This window comes from Larus michahellis, chromosome 2, assembly GCF_964199755.1.
Source record: "Larus michahellis chromosome 2, bLarMic1.1, whole genome shotgun sequence".
In the NCBI taxonomy this organism is placed as follows: domain Eukaryota; kingdom Metazoa; phylum Chordata; class Aves; order Charadriiformes; family Laridae; genus Larus; species Larus michahellis.
The window spans coordinates 21,301,100-21,314,975 of record NC_133897.1 but is presented as its reverse complement, the minus strand read 5'-3'; the positions used below and the strand labels follow the sequence as shown (position 1 = coordinate 21,314,975).

At 50.6% G+C, this 13,876-nt stretch overlaps 1 protein-coding gene across 1 annotated transcript; it reads right to left on the bottom strand.

The window, feature by feature from the left end:
• Nucleotides 1-4,374: 4,374 nt before the first annotated feature.
• On the bottom strand, nucleotides 4,375-12,746 carry SKIDA1 (SKI/DACH domain containing 1). Its single transcript, XM_074574480.1, has one exon. The coding sequence runs from the start codon at nucleotides 10,512-10,514 to the stop codon at nucleotides 7,995-7,997; it is 2,520 nt and encodes an 839-aa protein (XP_074430581.1). The 5' UTR covers nucleotides 10,515-12,746; the 3' UTR covers nucleotides 4,375-7,994.
• Nucleotides 12,747-13,876: the final 1,130 nt, after the last annotated feature.

Sequence of the window (13,876 nt, the reverse complement as noted above, 5' to 3'; positions counted from 1 at the left end):
TCGCTCTTCCGGGACGGAACAAACACCACCGAGTGCTCTGCTTGGAGGACAGGAGATAGCAGCGATTATCTGGAGAGCCTTTCTATTTATCGGCCTCTACGCAGTTAGATAGGGAAATACAAACGTTCACCGACTTGATGAATGGCAGGGCTTGTGTAGAATTAATACATTTTACAGGCCCCTTTACGGGAGTGGGATACAGAAATCATAATAGAATTAATGAGATTTTACTAGCAAAATTTGTAAACCCCAGGTAACCATTTATAAACTTCCCTTAAAATGTAAGAAGGACTGCGAGATCACAGCCGGGGAGATCTGACATTATTTTATAGCGCGTATTAAACGCCGTTCTCTCTTTTCTTCTCCCACATCATTTAGCATGAACATCTTTTTCCCTCCGGCGAACTTAACCAGATTTTGACGGGGACGATTATGTCATAGCGGGAAACAACCTGAAAATCCTTCTTCTGGTTATAATGTGCTACTTCAAACATCCGCAGCGGACACTGTAAAGTTTTTCAAATGGTCTGGAAAACTGTACACGGAATAGCACGTTATCGCTATTTACCCTTACGCAAACTGTCATGTCCACGAAAATGGGAATGGTAATTTCCAAAAGCGAGGGAACCTCCTTTTTCTTTTCCCTTTTTTTTTTTTTATTTTTTTCTCTCTTTTTTTTTTCCATGCAGTTTACTAGATAATATTTCTGGGTTTGCTATTGTCTCGGGCATTTTACCCCTGAATCCCGGGAATACAAAAGCATCGCGGGTAAATATAAAACATATGTTCGCACAGGTTATGTGGCAGTTTTAACACTCGCAGCCCCCTTCACACGCATCTCCGCAAAAGCACAAAGACACTGGAAATCCCAGCAAACGCCGTGCTCGGCCGGGAGGTGCTTCCCGGGGAGCCGGCGGTTTGCTTCGGGAGCAACAACGAGCTAAACCGGGAGGCCGGGGCGGCTTCGCCATCAGCAACGGCTTTTCCAAGGCCCTGTTTGTTTGTTAGTTTATTTATTTTTGCCCGGGACGGTAGAGAAAGGGGAATGACAGGATGAAATATAATACAAAGATGTGAAGTGACCCGAGTGGCAGCTGAAGGCGAGGGTTTAGCCGGGACGTGTTTCCCAGCTAAACTCTCCGCTGCTCTTTGGGGAAAACCAAATGCAGGTTGATGGAAACATCCTGTTTTGAGGGAAATGGTCTGTACAGCCCTATCTAGCTGCTCCGACGCTACTAATCAGCCTGGAAAAGCCCTGCGAGCCCAAGTCCCGGGGAAGAGGGAGCCGTGCATCCGACCCGTTTGCAATTCAATCCCGACCCTGCCGAGGCAGTTTGGGAAACCGCTGGGCTCGGAGGGGCAGGGCCGGGGCTGCGGCGGCCTCTCGGCGGCTCGGCCCCGCCGGGAGACCCGCGGCGTCCCCCCGCCCGCAGCAGGGGCGAGCGGCAGAGGGGAAGCCAACAGATGTGGGCTGTGGAGAAATCCGTGAAACAAGTGCTTTAAACCCAGGGGGATTTCTCCTAATAGCGAAATCAGAGGGGGAGAGATTTCGGGAAAGAGAATAGCCCAATATAAGTTTCTAGAGTGGAATTTACATTTCATCGCGATTTGTATTTTATAATATGCAGGCACGTGCACGCGGGAGGCGTTTGGGTGAAACGGCGTTTAACGCTCCGGCGGCGGGGGAGCCCCCGGTTCCTCCGACCGCCCACAGCAGCGGCGGGTCCCGTGCCGTCTGTCCCCCCGCTCCGCGGCCGAGGGGCCGCCATGGGAGTTTGGGGAAGTTCATCGCGGCTCCCCAATCCCCCCGCCCCTCCGGGACAGGGGCTGGAGGTGCTGCCTCCTCTTTATTTGTCCAAGAGGGACGGCAGCGAGGGAGGCCGAGGGCCCCCGCCCTCTTCGCCGGGCAGAGGTGCCCCTCAGCGGGGCAGGAACACCCGGGGCTGCCGGCCGGGGCCTTGCGGGCAGCGGTGCCGCTAACAAAGGCGGAGAGCGGCCCGTCCACGTGTGCGCTGCCACGGCGGGACCGGCGGGCTCGGCCCGGCGCCGGGAGAGCCGGCGGGGCCGCTCCGCTGCGTGCCGGGAGGGGAGAGAGGGGGGACGGGTCACCCCCATGGCGGGGTCCCGGCGGTCCCCCGCTCCGAGGGGACGAAGCTGCAGCCGTGGCCGGCGCAGGGGGCTGCCTGCGGAGCGTCCATCTTAGCGCGGCCGCCGCACGCCCCGGCCCCCGCCCGGCCCCGCTGGACCGGCCCGGCCTCGCACCCCCGACCCGGCCCGGCCCCGCCGCCCAGAGGTCACCGCGGCTGGTGCCGGCCTTGCGCTACGGGGCCACATTAGCGGAGCGGCCATTTACTGCCCCGGGATTGCAGCGGAGACCGGGTTAGCCCCATAAAGCCATTCACACTCAACAATGGGGATTTTCTCAACAATTAACAAGAAACAACATAATAAAGCCATTTACAAAGCCCTCGCTATTTACTATAAATTAGCCACTCTTTAAGAGACCAGTGCGTAATTTCACACGCTTTACAGCCCCGACTGCATTTTAGCCGCAAGAGCAAACAGCCCCTGTTGCACTTTCGGCGCTGACCTCGCTCCCCGTCCTGGCTCCGCGGGGGCGGAGGGCGGACAGCCCCTGCCGAGCCCCCAGGCCTCCCCCGGAGCCCCAAAACCTCCCCCGGAGCCTCCCCGCGAGCTCTAAGGCCTCCGCCGGGCGCCGAGCCCCGGCGGCGGTTCCCCGGCCTCCTCCCGACCGCGGCCCCGGCCCCTCGCCCAGCAGCTGTCCCGCGGAACCACCGCGGGCTTCCTCCCGTGGCTTTCCCCCCCGCCCCGGCCGCGGTCCCCCGCGCACGGAGAGGGCAGGGAGGGCGGCGGCGAGGCCGGGGCCGCGCCACAGGAGAGGCCGGGAAGATGGACGCCCCAGCGGAGGAGCCGGAGGGGTGGAGCGGGGTGGGAGCCGCGGCCCCGCCGAGAGGCCGCTTTGAAGTGCGGGAGCCCCCGGGGGCCCCGCAGGCCGCTGCGCCGGCCCCGCCCGGCCGCGGAGAGCCGCTCCGGGAGCGGGGGAGCCGGGCCAGGGTGCCGGGGGGAGGCTGTGTGGCGCCGGGCAAGATGGCGGCCCGAAGCGCGCTGTCCCCCGGGCCCGCCGCGCAGGGGCGGCCCCGCCACCGAGCAGGGCCGCCGCTCGAGGGCCGCCGCTTTTCCAGCGCCCCGGCCCCGATGCCTTCATTTTTTTTTTAATCTCCCTCTCCCTCTTTTTTTTTTTTAATTTTTTTTTTAATTTAATTTCCAGGCAGTGGCTGGTGAGGCAGCGAAGCGGCGGCCAGCGGAGGCAGTGCGCCGAGCAGAGCAGAGCAGGGCCGGCGGCGGCGGGGCTCCCTCCCGGCCTCCCCCCTGTTTACAAACACAGCTGTTGCCGTATATTTGCAATGCTAAGGATAAAGCCACCAGCAGCGAGGAGCAAACGAGGGATGGTGCGGGAGAGGGGTCCTCGGCATCTGGAAAGGGACAGGGCGCCTTGTTTTTGAAACTGTCAATTCCCTCAACCCCTATTGTGAGCGCTTCATGCAAAACATCTCGGGCCTTTTAAAGCGGGGGCTTGTGAGGCCGCCTCGGAGTGAAAGGGAGAGGGGGAGCGAGAGGGGCCTAGGGCACGGCAAATAATTATATCAGCGCAGTGGAAAAATGCAACGTAGAAGGCCTAAAACCGGTTTATCTGTCCCTTCCCCGAGGGTTTTCGGGCCTCGGCCCCGGCTGCCCCACAGCCAGCGGCCCTGGTGCGGCCCAGCAGCGGGGAGACCCCGCTTTCTCTGGTTGTGGGGGCTAAACACCAGGGGAATGGGGAATGTCTGCAGGCATGACTTGAGCAAGGTAGAACCAGCCCAGTGCCTCCTTCCCTGTTTCTCTAACCAGCGCTTTTCATTTTTCAGGCACTCGCCCTCCTTTTGTACTTCTGAGCTGACCAAGTAGATCCCAGGATGAGCCGTTACATATTCTTTCCAGCAATCCTCTTAACCATAAAAACCACAATTAACAACGTTATCCATGTTTCATGTTCTCTAACATACTGCATATGTAGAATATTTTCCTGCAGATTACCGCCGTGTGTCAAAAATGCCACTTTTTTACCCCCCTCTCTCTCAATCACTCGCACGTGTGAACAGCGACAAACAAAAACGATAGCATTGCTCTCATTTCTGCAGAAAATTTAATTTATTGGCAACTAAATCTGTTAGAGGAAAAAGGATCAGAGACCATGTAAAAAAATCACCAAGTGAATTGATTGAACAGCAAACTTCATACAACAGCTACCACTATTTTGCATTATTGCTAATAGTGGCGTTTTAAATAAACAACCAGTAAAGAGATTATCGCACTGTAGTCAAGTAAGTGTAGGTTATAGAACAATCACTTCTGAAAGTAAATTGTTGTAAACGGCAAGTTACATCTTTTAAGGCAATACACCTCGTTGCTGAAGGCATTACACGTGTTCCCTTTTTAATGCTCTAGGGAATTAAACATAGTCCAAAACTTTCTTTTGTCTTCCATCTGGCAGCAGAAATCTTCCCAATAAATTTACCGATGAACTCTTACTAGTGGCAAATACCTATGGAGTATAGTCCATAAAGTACGCGTGCTTCCCTCGGTTGCTTTTTCCTCTAGAAAATTCTGTTGATTTTTGTGTACACCAGGAATTGGAAAATGGTGGCGATTCATTATTAATGCATTTTAAGTTTTATCCCCTGTAAACATTGCAACAAAATGGTAACCTGTCTCACTAGAAAAACCTTTATTTTTCCTTGTTATGAGAACTTACCTTTACGGGAGAAAATTGGTTATTTATATGTAACTCAATGATACGACTTTACATTGCTAAGGCTGGAATGATAATGAACTCTGTTCGCAATAATAATTACAATGCCATCAGAAACAGTTACCAAACTACCAGAATTGCAAAGAATATCTTTTTTTTCCCCCCCTCTTTTTTTTTTTTTTTTCCCCAGTGAGTTATTGTACCTGGCTAATTTCTCCAGCGGTAGTAAAAACACGAACGTCCTTGTTAGTGGCTTTGCACTAAACTGAGGTGTACACGTGTGAAAGTTATTTGGCTGTTTAACTCCTTGCCTTTTGATGTTGCCTGCAGGGAGGGGAGCCCGGGGGTGCTGGGGGTGCCCGGTGGGTGCCAGGCCCGCTCCTGCTCCCAGGCCTGCAGCTCCCGGGCCCCTGGCAGGGCTGGGCGCCATATTTCACGTCCTCAGCTCTGCATAGCCTATTTGGTATAAATTTATGCTTATTCCTCCCCCTCCCCTCTGCCCCCCCCCCCCCCCCCCCCGGATTATTTCGGGAACCTGAAAAGGCACCTCTGTAATTTACAATTCCTGGCCAAATCAGCATATCTCTAATTGGAAGTAAACAGGGTCAGGGGGACAGAGTTACTTTGAAAGTGATAAGTTGTTTAATTTCAAGGCAAAATTTTAGGTTTCAAGTTTGCATATTGCACCTTTGTAACTTTTGGGTTTGGCTCTCTTTTTTTTTTCCTTTTTTTCTTTTTTTTTTTTTTTTGGTCAAGGGAAGACCTTTGTCAAGCAGACACGGCTTTCTAACAGAGCAGGGGGTTTTCCTGAGCAGTACATTTTATACGTATTTACAGTTCTCTGGAAATAAGGCTGTAATCTGTGCAGCTCTAAACACACGAATGTAAACATTCATCTCAGAACAACTTCAGTAAGCAGATTTTTCATGACCATCGTAATTTCAGCAGAGCGGTTAAGTATGCAATGCACCTTTTGCAATTGGCAGTTTGAAGTGATGTGTGTGTGTGCGCGCGTGTGTGCGTGCAGGGGGGAAGGGTAACTCCACTGAAAGGCAATTGTTTACTCTTTCTAAATATATTTGGCTGCAGGTATTCTTAGACTAGGCCTTTTACAATGAGATGAAAACTACGGTGTGGCTATAGTAAACAGAGCAGAAATCGGCCAGTGACTGCTTGGAATATTTAGAGGCACGAGGGGTTGGGAGAGGGCATCACAAAAGGCAGGAATTAAAAAAAAAAAAAGAAACCCAGGCAGTGGATTGCCATCAGAAATGTTGACTTTGAGTCACACAGTAAACATTACATTGTTGCTTTGTTTTCCTTTTTTTGATTTACGATAAATTATTCTCCCGGGATTGATCGATGAGTGGAATCCTTAAAATTTAATTTGGGAATGATCTAGTATAAATAAAATGCTAATCCAAAGAAAGAAACCAGCAATTATTCATCCTAAACTCTGCTGATTCAGCAACTCAATTATAACTGCCTTTCTCAAGCTGCAAACTTTTCAGGCTGTTTTCAGAGTTGCTGTACCCGTCCTCCCCCCGCCAGAGAGACCTTCCCCCGTCCTCAGCTCTGCCTCCACCTCGGCCTCCGGCCTTTCTCTTTTTTTTTTTTTTCTTTCTTTTTTTTTTCTTTCTTTTTTTTTCCCCCCCTTTCTTTTCGAGGGTTTGGGGAGGGGGGGTTGGGGGGGAGGGAGGGAAACAGTTAACGTCCTGAAGCGTATTTCCTCCAAATAAAAACAGTGAACTTACAAACGGAGAGGAAACCACGGATAACTCTGCAATAATTCAAAGTGTATGGAATCAGGAATTTTTTTTTAAACAGTGTTTTTAATTGAAAATAAAGCTAAAGCATGCTTTTCAACAGTGCAAATTTCCATAATTTTGATTTACTGCTTCCATCATCACAATATATTATACCAGCATGTCTTACCGAGGGCTAGACTCTAGAAGTCAGCCTGTTCAACTATTTCGATATTAAGTGCAAATATAGGTAATTGCCTCTGATTGTCACGTGCAGTAGAAATGTTTCTGCTACATAAAGAGGATGGCATGGCAAAAAAAAAAAAAAAAAAAAAAAACAAACCCCACGACAACAAATTTCAAGAGATGAGGGTAGAATCGGGAAGTGTAACACGGTTGAAACGCCTGAGTTTTGGTGCCAAAAAAAGCTATGAATAACATGGTCTTCTCATTTTGTGTATTCTTGCCACTTACGGCCTCTCGTTTCACTTTCTGTGTTGTATTTACTGCTTTGCTATTTCCTCCAGCCAGCGTGAGGGGCTGGACCATAAATTGTGCTGCTAGCCGGGCAAATATTTTAGTTGCTTTGCAAGTTTGTAAGGAGCATGTTCAGACCACAACTTAAGTATGACATTAGTGGGTAACAGTAACCTTATTTAAGACCTCTGGGTGAAACAAAAAGGCTTCCCAATTGCAAAGAGTGGCTGTACAAGTAAAAAGACACCCTTTTACCAAAAATAGAATTCCACATTTATTTACTGGTTTCAGATGAGGCAGCTTTTCCCAGCACTGGGGTCGCAGGCGGACCCCAGCCTTTCCAAACCAGAGAAAAAGGAGTAAGTGCAACTGCTCTTCGAAAAAGACACCCCTGCACCCGAAAACAAAGCTTCCGAAAAGTAGGCTGCTGCCACATTGAATTATAGTGAACCCTTACTGTGCAACCATGTAACTTAACAAACTTTAACTGAATTAACAGTTAGACTTCCATTTTCGAAATCTAGTGCATAAATTTAATGGCTCATTCTAATATTTATTATTCAACCTTTTGACATTTATTTGCAGCAGTTGAATTGAGGTACTGGTGCATTATTAGCATTTAAACAGTAAAGTGTTCCAGCTCTACCATAATAACTGAGTTTAACTTGAGTCTTTAGCCTGAAGTACTCTGTGGAATGTAACCAAAAAAAAAAAAAAAACAAACCAAAAAACAAAACCCAAATGCAACAGAACCAAAAAAATAAAAAAACCCAAACCAAAACAAAAAACCACTGTCGTAATGGTAAAGAAAATAGTAATCCGGTTTCTGTCTTCACAATGTGATAAAACAGGATTCCAAAAGTGTGTATAGCATTAATGGGCTTGTACAAACCATCCTGCAGAGTTTAAAAAACGTAAGAAAGTTAAAGGTGGTTCAAGAAAATATTTTCCAAACTATTTTATTAATTAAATTTCCTGAATTTGTGGCTAGGTGGAAGAGGTATTGCAGAACCGCCCAGCTGCCATTTCCATACAGGATGGGCCTTGTGAGGTGGTTGGGAATCCTTAGTGGTGTTTAAGGAATAAGCTGGCAACAAATCCCCATCATTGCCAATAATTAGTGATGGTGGACAGGGAAAATTTGCCATGAAATTAAATGGCCTTTTCACTGCTGATGCTACATTGCTGGCTACCCTTTTGCGTCTATTGTTAACTGTAAAATCATCCAGTGTTCCTTCATGTGTCTCGATTTTACCTGTAGGACGTGGGCTTCGAGCTGATTTCAAATTTGGTTTGACTGGAGGAGTCTGCAGTACAGGTCGCTTTCCCAAAACCAGTGTCCTGTAATTTTTTCTCACCCTTGCTCCAAATTTATACTCCCCATCCTCAGGTTTTGGAGTACCTAAAGTGCATGAGAGGACCTGACTCTGAGTCAGCGGGTTTAAGGAAGTGGTTTCTTTCTCAGTGCATGCAGAATCTTCCTTGGCTGTTAATAAAGCGTCCTGGTTATTACTCTCAGTCACACCGTAAAACTCATCCTTAGTATCATTGCACTCACACTTTAGCTTATGTGTTGTAAGGTCAGGCTCATACTCGTCGTTCGCACTGCTGTCCTCTATTTTGATTTTAATGCTGTGCAGGAATGGCAATGTCTTATTGCCTGTATCAGTGCACTGGAGCTCAGCTGCTGCTGCTGCCCCTGGAGAAGCAGCATCCTCCTCAGGATCAGTTTGTAAAGAGGGCAAATCCGTGGCAAATTCAATACAATGAGGGATTTTGGAATCTTTCTCTGAATTTGCTGCCGCTGATGAAAAATCATTATTTAAGAACCTAGCAGCTATTGTATTGTTATCTGCACGGTGTGTAGTAGTTGCTTGAAGGCATTTCCTTGCCTCTCTGAGTATTCTTTGTTGTGGAAATGCATTGTTTGTCTTTGGGCTAGGTGAAGAGGCCCCCTTTGCAACACAGTTAATTGTTAGGTCAGTACTCTTGGCATTATTGGAAAATTCAGAGTGTGGGAATGTGATCTCGGATACCCTATCATCTCTTATCTCCGCGAAGCAGCTCCCCAGGCCGCCGGAGCAGCGCAGCGCCGGGGCGGCGGGAGCCCAGCCGGGGCGGCCCCACTCCTCCGGCAGCTCCGGCTTGACTCCGCCGGCAGCGCCGCGGAGGGCGGGCAGCCCGCCGGGCTCCGCCGGGGCCGGGGCCGGGGGCCGGGGGGCGGCGGCGGCCGCCAGATGGTACAAGAAGTTGGCGTGGACCACGCCGGGCGGGCTGCAGAAGCTGGTGCGCCTGAAGCGGATGCTCTGCACCGAGACCTGGCTGGAGACCGAGCTGGAGTCGGAGTCCGAGGTGCTGTCCTCCTCCTCCTCCTCCTCTTCCTCCTCCTCTTCCTCCTCCTCCTCCTCCTCCTCCTCCGAGCTGCCCTCGCTGGAGTCCGAGGCGCCGCTGCCCTCCTCGTCCTCCTCCTCCTCCTCCTCCTCGTCCTCCTCCTCCGAGCTGCCCTCGCTGGAGCTGGAGAGGCTGGAGCCGCAGTCCGAGTCGTGGGCGGCGCGGCCGGAGCAGCAGCTGGACTCCGAGTCGCTGCTGCCGCTCTCGGGGAAGGCGGGCGGCGGCGGCGGCCCGAAGCCGCGGGGCAGCGGCAGCGGCAGCCGCGGGGCGCCGCGGGGCCGGCAGGGCCTCTGTGCGGCCAGGGGCCGGCGGGCGCCGCCGGGGGGGCCCAGCGGGCCGGCGGCGGCGGCCGCCCCGTGGCGGCGGTGGCGGCGGCGGCAGCGGGCGGGCAGGGGCGGGCGGCCTGCGGCCGGGAGCCGCGGCCGCGCCGCGGCGGCGGGCGGGGGGCGGGCGGCGGGCGGGCGGCGGGAGCGGAGGGGCGCGCAGCCGCCCGCCGCCGGCGCCGTTTCATAGTTTACGGGGGGTTTGCAAGGCGCCCGAGCGATTTCTGGGTAGCTGTGGCCAGTGTATTTACTAAAAATGTGAGGTAGATGAGAGGCCGGTAGCAAGGCTGTGTCCCCCGGACGCAAAGCTTTCCTCCGGATGGGCAGCAGGGGCCGGGGAGAGTCATTCAAACCCAGCCAAAGTTTGTTCTCCTTCCAGAAGCCGGAGAAGGGGTCGGTGGGCGCCAGCTCCGGCCGGAGGTCGGTGGTTGACAGCGCCCGGCTTATTTTCCTCCGTTTCGTCTTAAGGACCCGTTCGGTTTTGCAGGATGTGTAAAGGGCTTCCACGTCCTCTCTGGAGATCAGGGTGCATTTGGCGGCGTGGAAAGCGATGGAGTTGATGGCTTTGAGTTTCCTCAACTCCTCCAGGTCGCAGTGATGCTTTTTTACTTTTAAATGATCCATTCGCTTGTGCACGGTAGTTCGCGGGATGTTTTTGAGCAGGTCTGTAAAAACCTGGGAGAGTGCAAACATTTGCTTTCCTTTAATGATGAGGTAGCCGAGCCTCACGCCATCCACCTCTTCAAAACCCGACTTCAGGTCTCCCATTTCGTGAATTAAATTATTCCCAGCATTTGCAGAGAGAGAGAGAGAGATGAAAAAAAAAAAAGAAAAAAAAAAGAAAAAGCCACACACACACAATCCTCAGCCAGATGCTGTATTTGTCTCAAGGCATCCTGCTAATAAAATATAACAAAGGCTGTTATTCCTGGTGAATGAAGTGCCAAACTTTAGACAAAATTAAAAAAATAAATTAAAAAAATACCGTGAGGCTACAATCAATATATAATCTTAAAAATCAGGTTTGCCAAAGTGTTTCTCTAAGTTGCTGCTGAAGATCAGTACCTGTTCCCTTTCATTCCCTGCTTTTCCATTGGAAACTATGATAATGGAATGTGAAGGGAGGAAGAGAAAAGAAATGCAGCTGCTATTCCCGCCGCTGCTTTAGCTACAAATAAAATGACAGAGTGAAGTGAGCTCGTCCGGAGACACCTTCATCAATTAATTCCCCTAAAGCCAACGCTGATTGGACACTCCTGACAGGTGATGCAATAAAAATTGATATTCCACCCCTTCCCCCAAAAAATCTCCCACTAATTAGCATACCCTTATACTGCCACCTCCCCTCCCAAAGTAAATAATACAGTTAGTATATAAATCTTTCTATTAAACAATCCGAGCTCAAACACACTCAGACCTCTCAGACTTCCTCGTCGCTAGCTTCCGAGGAAGGATTTGCATGCTTTTTTCCCTATCGTTTCGTATATTTTTAGCCTGTTTCGGACAAACGTTGCTCTTTTGTGCATGCCGTGAATTTAAAGGACATAAGTCTGATCGTAGCGATGGAAAATCCTCCGGTAACGTAGCCGCTTTAAACTAGCATTTTATTCTGCATTGTGTGGAAAATGAAGCTTAGCGAAAACGTGCAGCACCGCCTGGTATTTCCCTTTCTGAGGCTCCAAAGTTAAACGCTCGGTTGTTAACGAGAGGGAATACTTACATTTTCGAGTTTCTCTTGATTTTCCTCTTCTGCTTAATTAGCTTTTTACAGCCGGGGACTAAGGTTATTTTGCTGCCTGAATATCACGGGTTCCCGCACTGTGATACTGTAACACTTTTAACCGAAATTCTGCCTGTAATATTGCAGGAGGGGGTAGGAGGACGTGGGCTCACGTCAGACCCATAACAAAGCATAGATAAGCCAGAAATGTATACACTTTTCACAATTAACCGTGCTGGATCACTAGCTGGAATGTCCTATAGTCCCAGAGCCCACGTCAGGATTCCTGCGTGCTGATTGCTTCCAGCAGAGAAAGGAGAATGTAAAATATCCAAGGTGCTTCCAAGAGGCTTTACGTAATAACAAAAAAGTGCTGGCACACACAATCTGCGATATTGCAACGGGCTAGGATGCTTCTGGCTCGCAGTTTGCATATTCCGCTCGGAGTAGCCCTGCCGCAGCTTTTGGATGTTCCATTTATAGCAGCCCCTTAAAATCAATTCGAAGAAGCAGCACGAAGGTTTAACCTCTTCTCAGGAACGTTAAATTATTGGAGTGTCAGGAGCGAGGGTTTCGCAAATGTTGCGATAGCTGCATGCCTCTCCCTTGTCACGTTAAAGTGATGCTGCTTGCGGTTTGCACGTTAGGCGCCGCGAAAAAAAAAATCACCAATCTCTGCCGTGCATCCAGTGTTCCGCTGGATACAAACACGAGCACTTTTATGTATCACTGCACATCCAGAATTAGACATATCCGTGAGATTAATGAGACATCTCATATTTCTGGGACTTGGCAAAAAATACCAAAAATCGACGGAGGGGAAAAAAAAAAAAAAAATTAAAAAAAATCTTCAATCCCAAACGTCAATATCCACTCCGCGTATTGGCAATATGGTGCGTGGAGTTCGTGTTACCCCGTCAGGTACAGCTAAAATAAAGCGCATAATCACGCTGTAAAAAACGCAGATTTGCACGCCAAGGCGAAATGCAGGCGAGCCCCCAATTTCGCAGGAATTCTAGAGAGAAGTGGGAATTTGGCGAAGTGCATCCGGGAATGGAGGAAGTCTATTCAAGGGAGCCTCTAACTCGGAGGGCTGAGATTTGAAAAGTCAGCCCTGGACTACTGTTGCTCTCAGCGCAGATGTAATCGCCGCTGTTCAACTTAATCCATGTGTGCGCGAACCGCGATGCCTAGTTCTTCCCTTTGAAACCCAGGGATAGTATTCCCATCCGAGCGAGCAGAGCTACGGCAAATTACATTTTGTCCCTCGAATTAAGAAGAGGGGGAAAAAAAAAAAAAAAAAAAAAAAGGATCATTGAGTGGATCTCGTGATATTTCAGCCTTTAAACGTAACCGAGAGGCAGCAGTGAACAATGCCTCGGCACAGCTCAGACCATCCGCGGAGTTCGCCTTCCCTCGCCTCGCATCTGGATCCCCCCCATCCTCGCCTTCCTCCCTCTCGCCCGTGCGAGGGGCAGCCTGGGCTGTGCTGAGGCTGGAAGCAAAGTTTCGAGAGAAAACAGCTGCTGGCGCTAAAAAGAAATCATCGCGGTCTTTCTAGAGCTAGAGACAATAAGGTCGTTTAAAAATTCCTCCTGATGTACTTATATGCTGCCAACACCCCCACCCCCTCCCTACTGCTCTCCTCCCCCTGCTTTAAGGTTAAGGCTATGGAGTCAACAGTAAAGGAACAGCAAACTCCGAGAAAGCTGCTCGGAAGATGTTACCAAAAACTGCGATGGGCAGAAAAGTCCTTTATTTGCCAGGTAGTTCAGCTGGGCTGGCTCCCCGTGTAAATCCACGCGTGCCTTCGCACGCAGGGAGCCACGGGCACCCGCGCCCACGTCCTGCCGGTGACAGCCTGGCAGTGGGGATTCGGCAACTTATTTTAAAAAAATGCGTTATTTCTCTTGGTTTGACGCCGCCGCGACCGAACGGTTAAAAGTCGTGGCGGCTTTTCGGCAAAACCTCGATTTCCCCCAAAGGTTGCGGCCATGAGCGCGGGGTCGAGGCAGAGCCAAACGTCGCCGGGGAGAAACCCACCAGGAGCCTCGGGAAATGTCAGACGCCCAAACCTACACATCCCCACCCGCTACTTACACACACTTTCGGCTGCACATCTTTCTCCGCACCTCACACGGAGACCTCTCTCTCTCTACTTCTCCATCGTTTGTTTGGGTTGGGTTGGGGTTGTTTTTTTTTTTTTTGGTTGTTTTTGTGTGTGTGCGTGTGTGTGCTTTCCCTTGGCCATCAGCACACGTTGTGTATCCGGGGTCGTCTTCAAGCAGGCTGGGGGGGGAGGTGGGGGGTGGGAGATCCTGATAAAGAGCCGGCGGAGGCCCCTTGCACACGCACACGCACATTAAAGGCAGGGGACTTGAAAATGGATTTGCACGCACACAGGGGATTG